Source organism: Pristis pectinata, chromosome 3 (assembly GCF_009764475.1).
Source record: "Pristis pectinata isolate sPriPec2 chromosome 3, sPriPec2.1.pri, whole genome shotgun sequence".
NCBI classification, from domain to species: domain Eukaryota; kingdom Metazoa; phylum Chordata; class Chondrichthyes; order Rhinopristiformes; family Pristidae; genus Pristis; species Pristis pectinata.
This window is the reverse complement of record NC_067407.1, coordinates 126309012-126331212: the sequence shown is the minus strand read 5'-3', so window position 1 is coordinate 126331212 and position 22201 is coordinate 126309012. Positions and strand designations below refer to the sequence as shown.

General features: G+C 40.3%; 1 protein-coding gene across 2 annotated transcripts in view; it reads right to left on the bottom strand.

The window, feature by feature from the left end:
• prkd3 (protein kinase D3) overlaps positions 1 to 22201 on the bottom strand; it is a 294030-nt gene that overhangs the window by 12877 nt on the left and 258952 nt on the right. Inside the window, exons 11-14 of one of the 2 annotated variants that reach the window (XM_052011314.1) lie at positions 18871 to 19147; positions 7704 to 7756; positions 3586 to 3658; positions 2233 to 2339 (exon numbers count right to left, since the gene is read on the bottom strand). In XM_052011314.1, coding sequence (XP_051867274.1) covers positions 2233 to 2339; positions 3586 to 3658; positions 7704 to 7756; positions 18871 to 19147 — 510 coding nt within the window. The remainder of the gene's footprint in view (positions 1 to 2232; positions 2340 to 3585; positions 3659 to 7703; positions 7757 to 18870; positions 19148 to 22201) is intronic. The other variant, XM_052011315.1, reaches the window with a different exon arrangement.

Below are 22201 nucleotides of genomic sequence, written 5' to 3'. Positions count from 1 at the left end.
TTTGGGTTACTGATTTAATTAAGACAATTACCAGAAGTGTCCTGAAAACACATGATGGGATACCAACCTAATTAACAGATCAGGGAATTTTCTTCAGTGCCCAACTGTGGTAATATTGTACCCCTCCCTCCCCCTTCAGTGGGTGGCCAGCAACATGAGTCACCACATTCATGATTAGAGGGGTGGAAAGTGGAGGAGGGAATGGGAGGTTAAGGCCTGAAGCAGCAGTGGGTTGGTGTAACAGAGTGGTGGTCTAATAAAACATCCTACCACTATGTAGTAGGTTGTGGGCTTGTAGACATGATTTTAGCGATGTATTAGATCATACAGATGATGTGATTTCCAATGGTTGTGTGTGTGTGTGTGTGTGTGTGTAGGCAGGGAGGGGGAGGATAAGGTTGTAGGGAAAATAATACCGTACAGGCAAATGATTGAGCAGCATCACCAGCCATCACGTAAATTAGCAGCATTACAGCACCTACGTGCAGAGTATTTGCTTTTTTAGAAATTAATGCAGTGTCAATGGAAGTGCTAACAAGTTAGACAAAAATAATATAAGGAAAAAATATAAAATACTAGGATCTCAATTAGAACTTTATATATGGTATACATATATTTACTATACTAAATTAGCTCACTTGTAAAGATGTTATATATTCAGATAGGATCTTTAAAATGTATCAGATAAAGTAATTAATTATAGTAAAATTTTCTCCAGTAATTATTGGCAATCATTGCTGAAATTTTAATTACAAATGGATTGTATTTTACCAGTGAAATATCTAAATAAACTGAATTTATATGCATTCTGAATTTACTAACACCCAATTTCTGTGCTGACACTCAGATGAGGCATGACGCAGATGCACAGAATTGCCCCAACATGTTTGTTAGTCCCAACGCAGTAAAGCAAAGAAAATGAATTTACATGGTGCCTTACCACATTCTGAAGACCTCTTAGAATGCTTTGTAGTCTATAAATTACATTTTAAAGTATGATCGGTCTATAGTCATCAGGGAAACACGAGTCACTATGGTTATGTAGGCAAACGTGGTAGCTAATTATGTGCACAAGAGGGCTTCAATTAAGTAAATGACTAGTTATTTTTTTGATGATGTCTGAAAGGTCATTGTTGGGCAAGTCACAAAGACTGAATAGTGGTAGAATAGGCATGGACTATGTTTAGTGTTACATCCAAAAGACAACAGGCTTAATCTTACTGGACCTAGCCCATGCCTCAAGATCACACTTACCCTTTGAGTGATTCTTTGAAGTGGAGTGATCTACAATTGGTGTTTAGTCCAGAGGTGGTGGAAACTGAAGTACTGCCCCACACCACCTCGATGGCCATCTAACAAATCGAGCCATCAAGTACCTTTTCCACTCTTTCTGAATGTCTCTGATGATCAGAGACATTCAAAGAAACAGTGGAAAAACATTTAATTAACAAAGAACATTTAAAATGATAAAATTACTTAAAATGTTTGTTTAGAAATTAAGAGCAATAATATTAAATGAGGAGAAAAAAAGTATTCCTTCTGCTTGAAGGTCAGCAAAAGGTGGAACCAGAGAGATGTGTACCCAGGCCCTCGGGACAACATGGAATGTTATGGTGGGTCCAGGCCCGGAGCAAGAGGACAGACACACCCACATCTGACCACCAGCACCATACACCAGTTCCATACGTTGACACTGCAGTGTGCAGGCTCAGAAGTCAAAAATGCACCAGTGCATACATTGCAGCCAGCAACCAGTTCTCAATGCAATCAGCCTAATACCTCCAGCAACAGAGCACTGCACAGATGCTCAGCCTGTAGTTTGTGGTTGAGGCCTGGAATGGAGCTTGTTCTTAATGGGGTGCTACCAAGTAAGCCAAACACCCCCGACTTCGAAGTTTACTTTCCCACAACAAACATCTTTTGCGAGAGACTGACAACCCAGTATGTAAAGCTCAATAATAAGCAATATTAAAACCATGTTTCAGCTATTTTTTTTACAAGTAGAATAAGGCCAGACAAATTCACATCAATTACGTTTCGTTTTACAGTCAACAAATAATTTTCATCCCATCAACGCAGGCAGAAAATGATAATCTATTGAACCATCCAGGCCAAGTTAAAAATTAACACACTGAAGATCTTTAAAAGCACTTATTTTGCATGGCAAACACTGGGTGGTTATCTCTGAACTCATGTTGTTAGAAAAGTTGCACGAACATTTGCTTTGCCTACCTGAAGGATAGCAACCTCGTTGCGAAGTTGGCTCTCCTGCTTTGTGGGGAACCTCATTTTATCAATCACTTTAATTGCCATATCCCTTCCAGTCTTCCTGTGCTTCCCTGCAAACACAAAACAAAAATTATGACTTTTTGTTCAGAGAATATTTATCATCCCCACCACTCTCATGTGCCCATATGTAAAAAAACCAAGTCTTGGTGGATTCATTTCCATTCGGACATTGTGAAAAGTTGATTTTAGGATCCTTCTCCATACTAGCAGATTCAAGATTGAGGAATTCTCTGCATGGGGATCGCAAATATGTGCCCACGTCTCACTTCTGCATGTGATGGAATATAAATATTCAGTCAGTTCCTACTTTTTGTAAATCACCCTATGCAAGTCACAAGTAGAGCAATCAAATCCAAAGTTCAGCATCCAATCTAGAGGTTTTCCTGTGTTCCTTGAATTAATTTTGGGTTGCTATGGTTGCTGCCCAACTATTTTGAGGATTACATTCTTCATAAATTGATCGAGTAGAATGGTTGATTGGAAATAAACTCAAAGGAACCAATTTTAAAAATTTTATAGGAACTATTTAATATGCCTCAAATAAAAAGTCTGGGAGGTGTGTTACAACTCTAATTATGTGATTTTAATAATCACATCCTTCCAAATTAGTATCAGAATTTTTAGAAGGGGCTGCTTGAATGGAAGGTTAAACAATCAACTTAGTTGTTCATATGGCATTTTTTAAAATATCACTTATATCTTCCCTATGTTTAACAAAAAAAGTTAAGAGCACCCAATATGACAGGTGAAACCTTCACTAATTGTAACTGTATTTCTGCAGCTTTCCTTAAGTGTGTGGGTGTCACCAATTTAATCTCACCCTGACTTTGTGTTCCTTTGATTATATTCCACTGTACATTCTCCCTCTGAAAGTCAATCAACAACACAATCACTGACTGTGGAGAAGTTCTATCTGTCCACCCAGAGCAGTTAAATGCCCTGCTATTAGTCATCTATAAAATCCACCAAAGCCAAGTTCGCCTTTCATATCCTCATCCCAAATAATGCAAGTTGGTCATAGAGATCTCAGAGATCCTGTCAACTCTGATGAGGTGTGCATAATTAACTTCCAGCAAAAAGACATATGTGGGTAACTTACAGTTTTGTCAGTAAAAGCTCAAACAGGGAAGTAGCAACTGGAAGTACTTGCAATTTAAGGTTTCACTTAAGCTCTGCTTATATGGTTATGTTCATTGGGTACTGAGGTGTATCAAATTACTGTAGCTGGGATGGTTCCAAATAAAAACACTGCTTGGAAAAAGACAGCAATATTAACCAGAGTGTTGTGTGACTTACCGCCGTACACTATTCCAAACTGCCCTGAACCTAGAACCTCGTCAGCAAAGATCTGGTACACAGAACTGATATCCTGCAATAAAAATAGTGCGAAGTTACAGTCAAATACACTGCAGTTCATTTGTGTGATCATCTGTTCCTTCTGTACTGTCCTCTTAACCACACGTGGCTGTTGATGCGTGAATTGTGGGTTTCTGCCAACAGTCAAATACACCAATGTACGGGGGCAGGAATGCCAAGACTAAACATCCATAACACATTTATCACCCTAGTGACAGGATAGCCAGATGGCTTCTCAAGACTACTAAACAGGAAGCTATTGTCAACAGCTTGGATCTTAGAGAGGATACTCACTGAATTGATTCACTGAAAAACTAAAATTTTACAGTGACCTCAATGTTGAAAGTGCTTTGGATGTTGACTCCAATATTACTCATCAAACTTTGACCACAGTGATGAAAGACTCATGCATAGACACCGATTTACCAGCACAAGCATGCAGAAGAAGCTGATGGGGAGGGGAAAAAAAGTGGTTGAGAACTGCTAGGATAATATTTTGAAAATCCATATTTGTTTTATAGTTCAGGTCCTTATGACAGCTTTGTACAACAGAGATGTATTCAGAGGGCTTTGTAGGTGAATGTTACCAACTGGGCCAAGCAACAACATTAGTGAAGATTAAACCAGGCAGAACAGTGATAGATGGAATAAGTAAATGCTATACTGAAAAACTCTATAGATTTGACCTGGAGGCTCAGGCAATTCACAAAAATTGCCAGGACTTTGGGGGTTTCCATGTGAATCCCATATCTGGCATTTCCATGGTCACCCATTACTCTCCTCTCAGAGCCATGAGGGCCCACAGGGTAGCTGGTAAGCACTTTCCTTTCAAACAGGCTGCATATCTGCCTACTTGCTGTTCATTGAGGAATCCAAATTCACAGGAAGCAGGGAAGGAAATCCAATAAAATCCCTTTTTTTTGCTTCATTCACTTATCGGGATGGTAGCAAGGTCAGCGTTCATCTCCCATCCCTGAGCACCCTCGAGAAGGCAATAGTGAGCTGATCCGAACCACTGCAGTAAGTTAGTAATTATGATACAACTAAATGTCTTGCTAGCACATCAGTGAAGCAGATGAGTTTTACAACAATCCATTTCCCATTCATGATCACCATTTCCCAGACTAGTTTATCATAAAAATTCCAGATTATTTAGATAGTAGAATTGTAATTTTCACAGCTGGCATGGTAGAATTTTAACCCATCTCTGGACTGTCAATCCCTTTAATTCATTTTTCTTCAAAGTTACACAATAGAATAGTAATTTTTTTTCAGTGAACAAGGTGAATTTAAAGGGAACGCAGAAGATAGGGCCCCAGTGAGTTTAAAGGAGGTGGGAACGGGGCCTCGGTGAGTTTAAAGGAGGTGGGAAACAGGGCCTCGGTGAGTTTAAAGGAGGTGGGAAATGGGGCCTCGGTGAGTTTCTGTGGGAATTAAGCCCAGGTCAGTTTCTAAGAAGTGTGGAAACGGGGCACTGGTGAGTTTAAAGGGTGTGCAGGGAACATTCCCCAGTGAGCCAGATACTGAACATCAGGAATTCAGAACTTTCAGACAGCAGACTATCGGAGCTTTACTGTAGCTCTTACTTATCCCTCACTACATAACATACACTTCCTAATTTTTAAGTTTGATTAAATGGACAATGCACTGATGCCAATGGAACCACAGAGATAAATACAATCAGTGGCCAATATTCTGGCAACCAAAGGCAAATTTCTCTGTTACCCCTTTGCTGTAAAATTTTCAATGCAACACAGAATTTATCATGCATGAAGCGATCAACAACCTTACAGGGGAGGAGTCGTATCACTCTTTCAGCTGCAAGCATTTCTAATTTTCATCGGGTCCTGCGCACAAGGCAGTGCTCACAATACACGTGGATTGCCCGAGTCGTAAAGGTCTCGTATAAATTAATGCTACTGCAACCTGTGGCCTGAAGAGTGCTTCATCAATTAAATGCAGAAATTCCCAGATGTAGCCCATGGCACAAAGCAAGAAAAACACAAGGTGCATGTTCTATGAATGGAGTTGTGAGTGAACATGCAGCAAAGCTGATCATCTCTTCAGTGACAAAGTATGCAGGCTTAATTTTGATTTTCAACATGAACAATGACAGAAATTTGCTCCAAGATGTACGCAGTTGTTACACCATGCTCCAGTTTACTCAGTCATGTACTTCAAATTAGGCACAACCTCTGCTAATTCACTCTACCACTCATGAACATAATGGTGCTCCTGTGTCCCTCCCTCCCTCCTTTGTCTAGCAATGCTCACCCCCCTCTGGAGCAGCCAACTCCCAATCAAGGACCAGAAAATGCTGGTAATTTATACTTAGGACAGTTTCTGAAGATGTAATTTAGCACAAGACGTTATCACAACAAGGCCCAAAGCCACAGTTTGGTTGTTTTGTATCTTTTTTTTAAACATTTGTTATAATTCTCCTATTAAACATGTAAACGCATGATGTGTTGATGGCTTTAAACTTTTTCAAGCACAAAGATGGGCCACAGGAAAGATAATGGAGTAGTTTTGAACTTCCTTCAAACCCTTAACTTCGGTACAAACTATCAGTCGACAAGATCAGTGTAAACGTCAGTACAGTTTTATTGACCTTGCCTCTTGGTGCATGATTTCCTCAAAAGGTGTGAGACCCACAAGCTTAGTTCCTCAACTTGGAGTTAAAAAAGTGAGACAGATCAATAATCAGGGTAAAGGACACTGGATCTTGTGATTTCATGACCTGATTACTCTGATGATTGTTTTTAAATAGTTATCTTGGGATCATATTCAAGGGGAGGGCAATGGGTTCATATGACACTCATTCCAACATCACTGACTGATACTTTATGTAGATTGATGTTTCTATTTGACAGAATATTTGAATGATGCAAATTGAATGATGTTAGGCCCATCTAGTCTGTGCCAGTAGGTTTCTTCACGTCACATCCTTGTCCCCCCCGCTTTAAATATAATTTTTAAGCGTCAAGTTCTTTTTTTTATTTAACAAGTGCTTCCGGCCTTGTGACATGGAATTCCTGTTTCTAACCACCCCAGCGCTAATTAAGACCAGTTACTTCCCATTTAATTCTTGTTGTGATCACCTTTAATTCGTGCCATCTTGCTAACATTCAGTGGAAACAATTGTCCATTCATCTCAAATAAAGGCCTTCATATTGCTGTGGACAAACATCTGATTGACCAGTAACTTTTCAAGACTCTCCTCAAACTACAAATCTCATGCTTGGCAACATCCTGATTAAATGGACCTTCCAAATCTGTTCGAACCATCTCATTTATAAAGGAGTACTCAGAATTGCAAGCAATACTCCAGCTGAAGTTATCTCCTTCAGTTTGAGGTACTTTCCTTTGATTTGCATCTCTTGTTTTTTATGACATCAATTACCTTGGCATTTATACAGTCTTTCAGATTTTTTACATTTCAAATATTCTTCTTTTCCATTTTCTTAAAACACATTACTTAAACATTTGTCTGTTTGCAAGTCACTTATCTACCCAAACTGTTACTGATGTCCTGAATGTAACTTATCATGTCCCTAAATTTGGTTTTACTTAAATGGAAATGCAAAACAGCTGCAGATGTTGGAAATCTGAAATAAAAATAGACAATGCCAGAAATACCCAGCAGGTCAGGCAACATTCATGGAGAGAGAAACAGATGCTGCCTGACTTTCTGAGTATTTCCAGCATTATCTGTTTTCATTTGTTTAAGAGCAGATTAGAAAGTTGGTTCCTGTACATTCCTATGACCAGATCATTCTTACTGATCAGTGATCATCTTGACAAATACTTTTTGAACTTCTATAAAAGCATGCACTTCTTTAAACATATAATGTATAAAATATATATAAAAACTGAATAAATAAAGAAATTAGGACCTTCTGATAATTCAAAGACCATTCGTCCTTTGTCATTATGTCCTTTATTGTAGATTCAAGCTACTTATTGCCTTTAGACTACCTGGCTGATAATTTCCCAGTTTAAAGTATTATATATTATAAACTATTGAAGCATTTGGGGAAGAGTAAAACCCAACTTACCACATTCTCCTGCACTTGACAGTTAGATACAGAAATGCTGAGAGACAGGTCTTCTGTGGAAAGAATGAAAAGGAGGGATTTAATAATGGAGTGGTTGGAATTGAAGTTATTATTCAGCAGCGTAAATATTGTCTGAATTACTCAAGGTATATTTCTCTCGATCCCACATATATAGGCCACTCTGCCCAATTCGTTTACGCGTTTTATATTTCACACAAGCCTCCTCCCATCCAGCAATCTAACCCCATCAGCATATCTTTCTGCTCCTTTTGTTTGCATTAACCTAACTTCCTCTCAAATGTAGCAACTAATTACTCACAATAATTCAGCTTGAAAATAAAAAAAATGCTTTAGATGCTCAAGATCTAAAGTAAAAAGTGGAAATACTGTCAACACCCGGCAAATCAAACAGCATCGGTGGAAATGGAAACAGAGTTAACTTTTCAGGTCCGAGATCTTTGGTTCTGACAAAGGCTCTTGAACGTGAGACTTTTAACTCTTTCCTCTTTTTTGACCTGCTGTTTCCAGCATTTTCTGTTTTTATTAATAATTGAGTATTTCCTGAGCACCGTTGAAACAATTATTATTTAAAAATTACTAATTGTAATGTGCACAGGATTGGAACCTATAAGCTTTCTCCCGGCAAATGAATTCCCTTTTTCACAGAAATTATTCCTTGGAGGCTGGTGGGTGATGTCTTCCCAAGTTCCTGTCACTAGAAAGTAGCAACCAAAATAGTAACATAATTACAAAGCACCTTTAATGCAGTAAAATATCAAAGCATTTCAGAATGCCAACGACTTTAAGATCATAACTCTGAAAACAGGAACTTGTATTTCAGATTTACGTTATCTGTAGTCTACTTAAAGGCAGATTCGTGGCAGTTACATCTGTAAGTATTAATTGTGAACAAGTGGACTGGAAGATTGAATTAAAATGCAATTGTATGGCCACGTGTGATCCTGAATGGATTCAGTAAATAGTGGAAGGGGAGAGACAGAACAATGCAGATAATAATATGGAGGAAGTTGAAGTAAGTACTATATGAAAGTTTGCCAAGGGCAGCAGGAACTTGGCAGGAACGACTGGGAATAACAGCACCTGGAAACGAAAGCATGTCATTCGGCTGCCAAAGTGGTTCCATCACTCTGGCAGTCAAAGAATCCAAAAGCCTAGACTACTAATCCACAGAACAGAGTTCAATTCCCACCACAGCATCTGAAAAATTTAAATTCGGTTAATTGGATAATAATTTTTAAAAAAAGATAATATTAGTAATCATGAGGTGAATGGAAGGGATGTCCGAGAGGGGGTCGGTGTGAAGGTAAGAACGTTTAAAAAATCTGGCAGCTAGAGACAGAACAGGTCAAAAAGAAAAAAATGAAACTAAGAAGTTCAACACATCCGCCGGGGGTGGGGGAGGAAGGTGGGCAAGAGAGAGCACGAGGGACAGTAAGGGTGATTACCTGAAATTGCTATGCTCGGTATGATGTTCCAAGGGCTGCAATGAGGGGCTGTTCCTCAAGCTTACATTGGGCATATTTGGAGCAATGCAGGAGGCGAAAGCAGAGATAAGAGTGAGGGTTGGATGGAGAATTAAAGCTGCAGAAGGCTGGAAGCTCAGGGTCACCCTTGTGGACTAAACAGAGGTGTTTGGTTTCTCCAGTGTAGAGAAGATCACATCGTAAGCAGTGACAGCAATTCTCTAAGATGGAAGTGAATTGCTGCCTCACCTGGAAGGAGTGTTTGAGTCTCTGGAATGATGGGAAGTGATAGGAAGGCATCTGTTGCACCTCTTGCAGGATCACAAGAACTGGAATTGGAAGAGCAGATCAGGGAGTTGCAGAGGGAATGGTCTCTTGGGAACGCTGAAAGAGGTGTGGAGGGGAGGATGTCCAGGGGTAGAATCCTGTTGAATAGGGCAGAAATGATGGAGGATGATCCAGTGAATGTTGGGTATGGTGAGGTGGGGGCAAGGACAAGGGAAACCCTGTCCTTATTCTGGCCAGGAGGAGAGGGGGTGAGAGCAGAAGTACAAGAAATAGAGATGATGTTGTTTAGACCCTGTCAACTATGGTAGGGGGGAAGCCACAGTCCATGAAAATGAAAGACATTTTAAAGGGTACTGGCATGGAAATCATGGAGATCAATCATAAGAGAAGACAGGACAGACAGAAAAAGTGGAAGAATGGAATGAAGCTGAAGCAAGTAATCCTTGGCTATAAAGGTTATTGTTGTTTCACATGACTACAGTTCAAATCTATTTACTCTGTATTATCTCACAAGTAGTAAGAGCTGATCCTTACCTGAGCTGTGAATTCCCTTCAATTTCCTAAACAACTCCCCTTCCAGGAGCAAATTGCATCATTCCCATTTCACAGTTAAATCCCTTCATTCCAAATGTCACCTTACTGAAACATTGCTGGACTGCTCAACGGCCAGGAAATCCTTGCAAGGTGGAGATGCCAAAACTGAACAGAGTATTCCAAGTGAGACCCCAATTTGACTGCAGATCTCCTGCAATGCTCTGCAAGGGTGAATGCTGCAAACACACTCAGGAAGCTCACGGTCATCCAGGATAAAGAGCCTAAGCATTCACTCCCTCCACTATCTGTTGTAAGTGTTCTGTATGCACAAGATGCACTCCAGTAATTCACCGAGGCCCCCAACCCATGGACAAGTCCATAGATCCCTAAAGGCAGCAGCATAGGTAGATAAAGTGGTGAAGAAGGCATACAGGATGCTGGCCTTCATTAATCAGGGCACAGAATATAAGAACAGAGAGATCACGGTACAACTTTATACAAAACTTCATTTAGTCCCCAGCTGGAATACTGCATGCAGTTCTGATCACCAAACTATAGAGGAACATAATTGCATTGGAGGGATGCAGAGGAGATTTACCAGGATGTTGCCTGCAATGGCACATTGCAGTTAGGGGGAGGGACTGCTTAGGCTGGGTTGGTTTCTCTTGGAGTGGAGGAGGCTGAGGCACACCTGATAGAGGTACATAAAATTCTGAGGAGTGTACATAAGATATTCCCTATAATGAACATGTCAAAAACCAGAGGGCATAGTTTTAAGATGAGGAGTTAGAGACTTAGAGGGACATCTGAGGAGATTTTTGTCCCCCCACCAGGAGGGTGGTTGCAATCTGGAATGCACTGAGTGAGTGGGTGGTGGAGGCAGGTGCTCTCACAAATGTATCTGGAAGGCTATGGAGCAAGTGCTGGCAAATGGGATTAGTGTAGATGGTCAGCATGGACATGGTGGGCCGAAGGGTCTACTTCTGTCCTGTAAGACTCTATGACACTATGACAAGGGCAGCAATTGCATGGAAACACCATCATCTGAGAATTCACCTTCTAATCCCTCATCATGACCATTCTTTCATTGTCACTGGGTGACAATCCCAGAAGGCACTACAGTACCGAGAGTGCCTTCGCCACACAGACGGCAATGATTCAAGGCAGAGACCCGCCGTCCCCTTCTCAAGGACATTGAGAGCTGGGCAACAAAACCTGTCCTCACCAGTGACACACACATCCTATAAATAAAAAAGGACAAAACAGCAAAGATTAAGCAGAAGCGGAAGGACATTAGTTTAGAAATTCAAATTAATATTTAAGGGTAAAATTAGTTTCTAAAATGTAAGGGCAATGGCCAGGAAGCGGGAAAAGGGAAATATGCAAAGAACAGTGTGCTGTTAAGCTGCAGTCAATGAGAGGGAGAGAAGTAGCTGGAACTAAAGCCAATTTTTTTGGATAAAAGTGGAAAATGGTTTGTTTACTGCTTAATTATGCACAGACCAGGACTACTGATCTGGGAGTGTCAGCTTGAATCCCACTAAGGCAGCTGGGAAATCACATTATGAAATCAACAGCTGGTATCTGTAATCGCCAACAAGAAAATCCAGATTTAATACACATCTGGTTCACTAATGCCCTTCAAAGAAGATAATCTGCTGTTCTTACCCACATGGGCTGTACGTGCTTGAATGTTAGCTGCCCTCTAAAATGGTCGAGCAGGTTATTTAGCCCAGGGAAATTTAGGGAAGAGCACTAAATTCTGGCTTTGCCCATAGCACTAAAAACATTTTCAGTACATGTATTTGGGAATACATAATATCAAGAAGGTATAACAAGGCCATAGAGGGACTTAAAAGCAAAGGAGAATTTAGGAGACAAAAGAGACCACAGATGCTGAATCTGGAGCAACAAACAAATCTGCTGGAGGAACTCAGGAGGTAAAACAGAATCTGTGGAGAGAACAGAACTGTCAACATTTCGGTTGAAACTCTGCCTCAGGATGGCATCAGAATTTAGAAGCCTACTCATCTGGTCAGAATAAGTATGTTTGGTCTTAGTGAGTACAGCTCCTATGGGCATGGGTCAGTGTGGTTTAGTTGCAAGTTCAAACATGCTAAGGATTGAAAAGAAGTTCCCATTAACGAATGATTAGGAAAGTTAGAACAAAATTACAAGGTGATGAGTCATCCAAGACTCTGGGGAGGAAAGGATTTTTGGGCATTGGTCCACAGATAAAGACAATGAAAAGATTTACAGGAGGGGTTCAAAATGGAGTACAAGCAATGAAAGTACTTGGATGTTTAAAGGTGGGGGATGCTAAAGATTCTGCAAATTCTGTTAATGTCAGTTGTTAATTTTAATACAGAGGTTGAAAGATTTTTGTTAATTGAAGATATTAATGGATAGGGGGAAGATCAGTCACAATCTCGCTGAACGGCAGAGCAGACCAGAGTTGCCTGAGGAAGGGTGCAAGTGTAGGCAAGATGCTACTGGAGAAAAAGGAGAGGCTGACAAGGTCAGCAAGTACTAACCCGAGGGAAATGAAATTGGGTGAAATGAGTCACATGTATACTCAACACCCTTTCCCAATTCTATGCTTTCTTCAACATTTACCATCCTTCTCATTCAAATTACATATATAAAAATGGAAAACTAGAGCCTAAATAATTCCTGTGGGGCATCATTTGTCACGGACTGAAAAGTCACCATAGAACCATAGAACAATACAGCACAATACAGGCCCTTCGGCCTACCATGTTGTGCTGACCTTCAAACCACTCCTAAGACTATCTAACACCTTCCTCCCACATATCCCTCTTATCTTAAATTCCTCCATATGCTTATCTAACAATCTCTTGAACTTGTCCAACATATCAGCCTCCACCACTACCCCAGGCAGCGCATTCCATGCACCAACCACTCTCTGGGTGAAAAACCTCCCTCTGACGTCTCCCTTGAACTTCCCACCCATTACCTTAAAGCCACGCCCTCTTGTATTGAGCATTGGTGCCTTGGGAAAGAGGTGCTGGCTGTCCACTCTATCTATTCCTCAATATTTTGTATACCTCTATCATGTCTCCCCTCATCCTCCTTCTCTCCAATGAGTAAAGCCCTAGCTCCTTTAGTCTCTCCTCATAATCCATACTCTCTAATCCAGGCAGCATCCTGGTAAGTCTCCTCTGCCCCCTTTCCAACGCCTCCACATCCTTCCTATAATGAGGCGACCAGAACTGGACACAGTACTCTAAGTGTGGTCTAACCAGAGTTTTGTAAAGCTGCATCATTACTTTGCGGCTCTTAAACTCGATCCCATGACTTATGAATGCTAACATCCCATACGCTTTCTTAACTACCTTATCCACCTATCACCCTCAACTCTTAAGGAAAAGGGAGCAGAGTGACAGGAGTAGAGCCTCAGGCCTGTTTTGCCATTCAATGAGATTCTGTCTGACATAACTCAATCTGTCTGCCATTTCCCATATCCATTAATGTTTTCAGTTAATGCAAGTCTCTCAGTCACTACGAGTTAAAATTAACAACTAACCTTGCAACAATCGGCACATAGAATTTCTAGATCCCCCAACTTTAAGAATCCAAATAATATTCTAGCTCCCGTTCCAGTTTCATAATCTTAAATTTTTCTGACAAATTCGAACTGAATCTTGTTGAATTCATGAAAATTCAAGTACGGGACATCAACTGATCTACCCCCATCCCCCCCCCCCCCCCCCCCCCCCCCCCCCAACCATCAAAGAACATCCGTGGGTTAGGCAGGCATAAATGTTCTTCCACAAACATTCGGATTCTCTCTAATTAACATAGTTTTCCAAATATTCGGCCTTTTAATGGATTCAAGCAAATTCCCAGCCACTGACATTAAATTCTTTGGCTTGTAATTACTTGGATTGCTCCTTACTTCATCTCTGGAAGCATCCAGTTCAGCAGGAGCATTGCATCCATCATTAAAGTGCTTTGGGGTTAGACAATGTTCACATTACCAGGCTCTATTGAATTCTACTGCACTATGCAAATAAAGGTCAAATTTGTTTGCTCTTGCTTCCTTCCTCTAGATGTTTCTTTTGTGGCTTTGACAGAGCTCTGGAAGAAAAATATTATATGTTCATTTTCTCGGGTGGAGGAAGTGGTGTGTGTGGACACAAACCAAGAAAAAATAATAAAAATTGGAGACAGCAGAGGATGGAAGAGAGAAAAACAATTCCTAACAAAACAAACATCAAGTGAATTAGTGAGACCAGCTGCAATTCATTCATATTGGTGCTTAGTGAAATGCATCAAATTATAGACAGTTTTTTGTACCGTTGTAAAATATGTTTGTTTAAAGTTCAAGGAAACTCAAACCACCATCCGATTCAACTGGTCACAAAACCTGCTTTAGCACACTAATTTTTTAAAAAGTCATCTTTTGTTTTCATCTGACTCTGCTAGTGGTTGGACTATGTTGTCATCGTGTTTTGACATCATTCTTTAAAGTAGGTTCCAGTTGCCAACGTGAATTAGTGCTTGATAAGTGTATGGGAATCACATTTGTCACAGAGCCAGAGGTTCCCTGATGGACCAAAGTTCAACTTTCACCAGTCCTTTTATTTGGTAAACTTCATGAACATTTGATTCCAAGTACAAAACAAAGGTTGCTAGGGCACAACTTCTCACCTACTACTTCTTAAACAACAAGTTATTGATCTTATCAGTTCTGCCAAACAGATGCACAGTAGAAGCCAGATAGTTCTCCTAATGAAAGGAAGTCAGATTATTCCACAGCATTTCTTTGCTTGTTCTGTTAGCTGATGAGTTCAAAATGGGGGAGAATAATGTATTGAAAAAAAACATTAAAAAGCTTCCTGGGTTCTGTGCTACTCTTTAGAAGTGGTCTATAATAAACATGAAACATAAAATGTAAAGTAATCTGCATGGGGGCATCAGTAAAATAAAAACAGGGGCACTTTAAAATGCTGAAAGACTGCTGGAGGCATTTATCCTCATTTCCAAGATCTCAAATCTGTCAGACTTGTAGCTTTTGGACTGTCTTGTCAGATTCAGTTCGGCCTGAAACAGCAAGGCGTCAAGAGCATCAAAACCCACCAAATACTATCAACACTGTGAGCCAGTGAACTGAATGTGCTAAAGATAGAAATGCTTCTTAACATGATGAGTTCCCAGCATTAGCCAGGTCCACTGTCCAGATACAAGGCAGGAGATCTCACGCTTCCTCAAGTGCTCATACAACAATCATACACTGCCTGCAGACAATTTCTGCAATGATCAGTCGTCGGGGAAGGTGCAGGAAATAAATTACAGAATCTCACATTACAGAAGGCAATAACTTAGCCAACTCTGAGCCGTTAATTCCCCCCTCCGCAGCTCTCTCCAGGCAGCCTAGCAAGACCTTCCTTTTGAATCCGCTTTCACCTACCTTTCAAGCACAACATTCCAGATCAAAACAACTTGCTAAAATGAGCATAAAAAAATCAATCTGACCAAAGTCTAATTTCCCTCCCTCAGATTCACCATCTCTTTTTGGAAAAATTCAGATTATCCCTCAATTGTTTCCTACGGCAGTTTGTTTCGTTGCTCCAGATTCCAACATCTGCAGTCTTGTTTGTCTCCTCCAACAGCATCTTTGGTGGACCCAGATCCACCCTGTTATTCAGTTCAGTCATTATAGTTCCTCAATGTCTCGTTAAACTAAAAGCATCTGGTTAAATTAAAACCAGAATCCCATCATCTCCCAGATCTTTGGCTTCCAGAATCTTCAGCTGCTCAACCTGCTCTGTCCTTGATGCCTCCCTACCAGGTTCCATCTGCAGCTCATTCGATGATATTTTTGTATATTCTGCAGCTTCCATACCATTCCAGTTAAGGAGATTGGTCTTTGGTTCCGAGAATACAAGTTACTCAACATAAAGTCAACATGATGTTCTCTAATTAATTAGAAAAACATTGCACTGGTAAAACAATGAATTATGGGGAAGAAACACAAGGGCAGAACTTTGCCCTTGGTTGCAAGTGTTCAGCTTGTAATATGGGGATACATGCTTCTGAAATTCAGGAACATGGCAATATCAACAGGACTGAATTTTGCAAGGGGTGAAATACACCCTATATTGTTATATCACAAGTTTGGTGCATGTGATCTAGGATGAATTTCAATTCTATATTGCTTCTGAGGGTTCTTTTCTTCATTTCCTATAAAGTCATGCATGTAGACAGGCTGCTAATCTGCTCTCGGACCAAATGCTTTTCCCGTTTGGTAATCAGATGCATGATAGGCCTGAAATGAACCGTTGTTTAACTGTCCCTGTTGGTGAGACCTAGAACACAGAGCTATCCAAGTAGACGTGTGGGATCAGCAAGAGTGTTTAAGGAAAAAAATTCTCTTAAAAATCATACAATTGTACTTCATCGAAGTGCCTTGGAAACATTCTGCACAGAGAGGAGTGGTGGGAAGATGTGGGAGACTTGACACTCTCTCAATCGTAACACCATTTGATTTCAAATATAACCAAAAATGTTGGAAAGACTGAGAAGGTTAGGCAACGTCTGTGGAGAGAGAAACATTTCAATTCAATGACCTTTCATCAGAACTGATGAATAAGGACTCATTGACCATTGTTCCTCTCTCCACGTGCTGTCTGACCTGATGAGAATTTCTAGCAGCTACTTTATTTCAGATTTCCAGATAATCTAGTAAACTTTACTTGTGGAGTTAGTTACCATTCCTTAGCACAGATGAGAACATATCTCTGACAGTATTTAATACACAGAACACCAAAATTGAGATATTGGCTTTGCTAACATGAGCCTATCTTTCCTCCTCTTTAGATTAAATTTACAAAAAACGTGATCAGTGAAATATCATTGCACAATATCATCTGTGGACTTAAGAAATAAAATGTTAGTAAATGGTAGGTAGATAAAGTAAGGTTTAAACAATATAAAAGGAGCATTGATTTAGCATTCTCTTTTTTATTTGGAACATAAATTTGCATTGGGATTTACAGAGAGAGATCACTGATACTCTGGTTAAATGCACTACATCTTGCTTCCTACAAACTTGAAAGTCTAGGCACAATTCCAAGTCTATGAAGACCAATTTTGAGAATGTGTTTTGCAGAGCTGTAATTGGCCTTGTGATCTCCTGCTTGGTGTAAGGGGTAAGGGAAAGGAGCTCTCATTCGCTTTTGAGGAGCACACATAGGGAGATAATGGATGTGAGAATTGTTACCGGGGACACAAGAGACTCCTGCGGATGCTGGAATCTGGAGCAACACACAAAATGCTGGAGGAACTTGGTGGGTCAGGCAACATCTATGGAGGGAAATGGACGGTCAATGTTTCAGGTCGAGACCCTTCATCTGGACTCGGTGAGAATTGTTGAGCTATTATGGGGACCCAAGGCCAGTGCCGCCACAGGTTACAAAAATCTACCTTAATGCACATCACCAATTTCAGGAAAGTTACATTAATGGGACTTCAAGGGGGCTTGTTAGAAAAAATATGTAACTTTCATTTAATAGACTGCTCCTCCTAAGAGAATGATTCACGCTGGGCAGAACTAATCCATAACTAACCACTTTATGTTCATTACCTCCTCTCATTTCAAGGGAGAGCTTAGAGTCAATGGCATTGTTGTAGATCTGGACGTGCACAGGCCAGACTGGGTATGGATGGCAAATTCGTGATCACCATCTGGACTTTATTTCCAGATCTATCCATCAATTCTGAAGTCGACTGAACACCGTGTACGGTCATTCAGTACAACAAGCTGACGACTTGTAATACACATAATGAAGATTCTTAATCAATTAGAGCTCAGCAGACCAGAGTACTGTCATGAAATATATTTTTGCATATTCCTTTTCTGGGGACTTTCAGCATCTGAATTTGCAGTAATGCAAAATACTGACTAATCCAGCATCCTAATCACTAAATTTTGAAGTTCAGATTATCAATGCAACTGCAAAGTTATTAGGAAAAAACAATCAAGAGCTTCTCCCAAACAGCACCCAGCAATGTGCGAGGGGCCGGGGGAAGATAAGACGAGTGTAAGCATAATTCATTCTTCATTGGAGGTGCTTTGGGTTCAGTAATTTACCACACTACCCAGGAGGCAGTGGTGTGGGAAGTCGGCCATTATTCTGGCTTGTGATCTCTCTCTGGATTCCCATTAAAATGGAGATCAGGAAACAGGGGGAAGATTGTCACTGTGAATCAAGTGTCTCAACTGGCCCAGAAATCATCATGGGTCTGTTTTACAGGATGAGCCAACACAGAAATATTGAACTCGCACTTCTCCACCAACTTTCACACTATTGATACCCCAATTGCAGGGAAAGAGAAGATACGTAAACTTAGTAAGCGCTAACAATGACAGTCAGTTTTTAACTGGAGTTTCTTCGAAAATCTGTTTATGCTTTTACAAAATCATGTTAATCTTGAACACCACACTGAACCAGCAGTAGGCAATGGAAACATTCAGAATTCAGGAGGTATTACTGAAATTTATTGATATATTAAACCAAATTTAAACTTAAGTAAGAGTCCAACTCTAAAGGTATTTATCCCAGCAAATCAAATGGTCAGAGTAACAGTCTCAGGTCTGCCTTATTTGATTTGCTATTGTTTTCTCATATAGCATGTCACTATGTTCACAGACCAATCCAGACAAAATACATTGTTAATCTCAATCGAAGTGCATTAGAAAATAAAATTTTGATATATCCAAAAGAAAAACATAACAACATTTTGCGGTACTATTTGCCAATTCTTCATATCATTATATGCCACTTTTCTTTTTCTTTTTATTTGCTCAACAAGTTAAAAGGATGAGAATTACTTACTGTGTTCTTTGCCTTGACCTACTGTGGTGCAGACACTGGCTTGTGGAGTTACTGGCATCAGGGCTTGTCGAATGGCCTTCTCCCAGCTCTGTGCGACATCTAAGCCTACTCCTGTGGCAGCCAGGGCATGATTCTGGTAGTTGCCTCCAAGATTCTCTCCAACATAATACACCATGGTGTCAGTTATTATCTCAAAACAATGAGGGTTGCTGCCTTGAGCCAGATTTGTAAAATCCCGAGGTGGATCCAACTGCAGGATTTCTGACAGTGGGATTTCCTGAGTGAAAGAGAGCAAATACATGCCTTAGAAAGAGTCTGCAACCATCACGAGGCCATTTTCAAAACCTGCCGCATGCAAGCTTGAAGGGCGACATAAATAAGACCAGAAATGTATTCTGTCCTTTGAGAATCTGCCAGTTATGCATAGCCAACCCAAAAACGTTGAGCCAATAAGATTGAATCATTTCTCGACTTCCTGAACAGCCTCATAGTTTACAACTTTTAATGAAGGCTGTGGTGGTTAAACTAGAGACAGATGCTTCAAAGATACTAGCACTTTGCTATAATTAGAGGCAGTGTCTTTACTATTTCATGAGCTGACACAATGCACAAACTTTATAATACGAGGCCAAGCTAAGTGTATTCAGCTGAGCAGCAGAATCTATCGACTAACGTTGAATGTACAGATCTCCTAAATTAAATAAGGGGGAAGTCCCTACACTGATGGTGATAAAGGATGGTAAAATCCCATGCAAAGGGGCTATTATTTTAGAATTATACAGCAACTGTAACCAACCGAAAGGAAATGCCTAAACACGAGAATGATAATGCAGCAATTTCTGTTACTTTCTCAAATAAATGTTGCCAAATAATATGCATAAGTCCACAAAAAGCCTCAAAAGTAAATCTGACACTGCTGGATGTAGCAATCATTTCCATTTATACACAAGTGTAGTATCGTGGTTAAGGTTACAAGACAGTTATCCAGAAGCCTGGAATAATAGTGCTGAAAACCCAGTTCAAATCTCATCAAAGCATCTTATGAATCTGAATTCAGTTAATTAATCTGGAATACAAAGTTATTATCATAGCTAGTGACCAACAGACTACTAGATTGTTTTAAAAACCCACGTACTCCCCTCAGGGAATGTAATTCGTGACGTTACTGCAGACCCAAGCCAATGTGGGTGACAGGGAAACAAACTGCCTTATAAGCCACTTAGTTCAAGGGTCATCAGGTCTGGGCAATACAAGCATAAAAGGAGGGGGGTGCACAATTAAATGTAGTTTTGCCAGCAGCACATCCCAAAGTGAACATAGTAAATCATTTACTTATGTTTACAATTATACACTGTGTTGAATACATGTTCAAAGACCTTTAAATGACATATTCAACAGTAAAATATCTTCTTAAAATCCCAAACAAGCCTTCTTACATGGATACATCACACAAAACAAGCTACTAATATTGACAATTGAACTGTGGAGATTGTGACAGCGAAAGGACAGGTTTAACACCAATGCAGTGAAGAGCAAAAATTGGGAACAACTGTTTTGACTTTCTTCACATCTACAGAACTGCTTTAGCTGCTTAAGTCACCTGAATTTGAGAGTATTGACTTGACAAACTCCAGCATAAAATCACTTCGTGGCTGAAGAGTAAAAAGTTTGGTACAAGAAAGTATTGTGGTAGAACCCAGTACTTTCTGTGGCCCCTGGATGCTACATAGATACAGGACAACATAATTTTTGTCAGAACCTAATGTTTTACCAAGTGCTTTGAAATAAAGATTTGAGCCAGTTTAAACTGCCCTTTGGTGATCTGAACAGTTGACACAGGTTCACTTCTCTCAATAGCCCCTTCATGCCCTCTAAAATGCCACCATAAATTTCAGCTCTTTTACAACTCCCCATAGCATTTGCTGCTCCATCTAATGCACTCATCAACTTTACTGAGCTTTAAAAATTCCCAGTTTCTTACTTTGACAACCAAAGTTCTTCACCTTGTATCTAAATCCCTCCACGGCTTCCGCCAATCTTAGTAATTTCTTCCATTCCTCAACTCAGGAACCTGCTCCAGCATTAAGTTCAACATCCCCAACAACCCTGCTCCTCCAACTCTGGCCTCCAGAGCATCACCATCAACCTTCAGTTGTGTGGGCCCACCCTGCAGAAATCCATCTCTTAACCTCATCCCCTCTCCTCTTTTAAAAACCAAGCTGGAAACAGCATCTCCAGTTCAACCAGTGTAAACCCTTCTATGGCTTGGCACCCGCACTTTTGTGAAGTGCTACTCTTTAAGTGAAAGATACAACAGTTCAACACACCTGTCCCCGGACTCCAGTCTCCATTCACTGCAGCACAGTGCACTGCGCTACAGCATGCGATATCAGCATGTAATGCAGCAATGCCCTTGCCCAGTTTTCAAACATGAAAGAACAGAAAGATCATCGAGACATGAGTATCCAAGACCCACTAGAAGTCACATATGATTTGGGGAAATGCAACGTGTCGGGCTTCATGCTTGTCAGAATTGTTCAATAAGTCCACCTCAAACTGACTCTCAAATAAATATTCACAAGGTCCAACCAATTGTTTTGCACATTGACTCAGTTAACTAAAAACAAGCCAGACATACATCACTAGATTTGCAAGGAATATCTATCCTCATAAAAGCATACGAATTTGGACTAGGGATTGGCCACTCGACCCTTCGAGCCTGTTTTGTTATTTAATAAGATTATGGCTGATCTGTATGTAACCTCAACCCCATATTCCTGTCTACCCATTTGCTTATCAGATATCTATCTACTTCTGTCATAAAAATATTAAACAACTCCGCTTCCTCTGCCCTTTCAGGAAGAAAGTTCCAAAGACTGAAGAAAAAATAGTGCCTTATCTGTCTTAAATAGGTGATTAGTTTTAAACAGTGACCTCTTGTTCTAGATTCTGCCACAGGAGGAAGCATCCTTTCCACATCTACCACATGAAGAAGCCTCAGGATTTTGAATGCTTCAGTCGTCACCTTTCACTCCTGTATCTCCAGTGAATAAAAGCCAAGCCTGTCCAATCTTCTCTCAAAAGCCAACCAACCATTCCAGGTATTAGCCCAGTAAACTTTCTCTGAACAGCTTCCAATGGATAAACATCCTTCCTTAAATAAGGACCAACACTGTACTCAGTACTCACAATGTGGAGTCACCTATATAACTGAAGCACTACCTAAATTTTGTACCAATTCCCCTAACAACAAATGATAATATTCTGAAAACAAAAAAACCCTGCAGATCCTGAATGCCTGAAATAAAAATGGAAAAAGCTGGAAAAACTC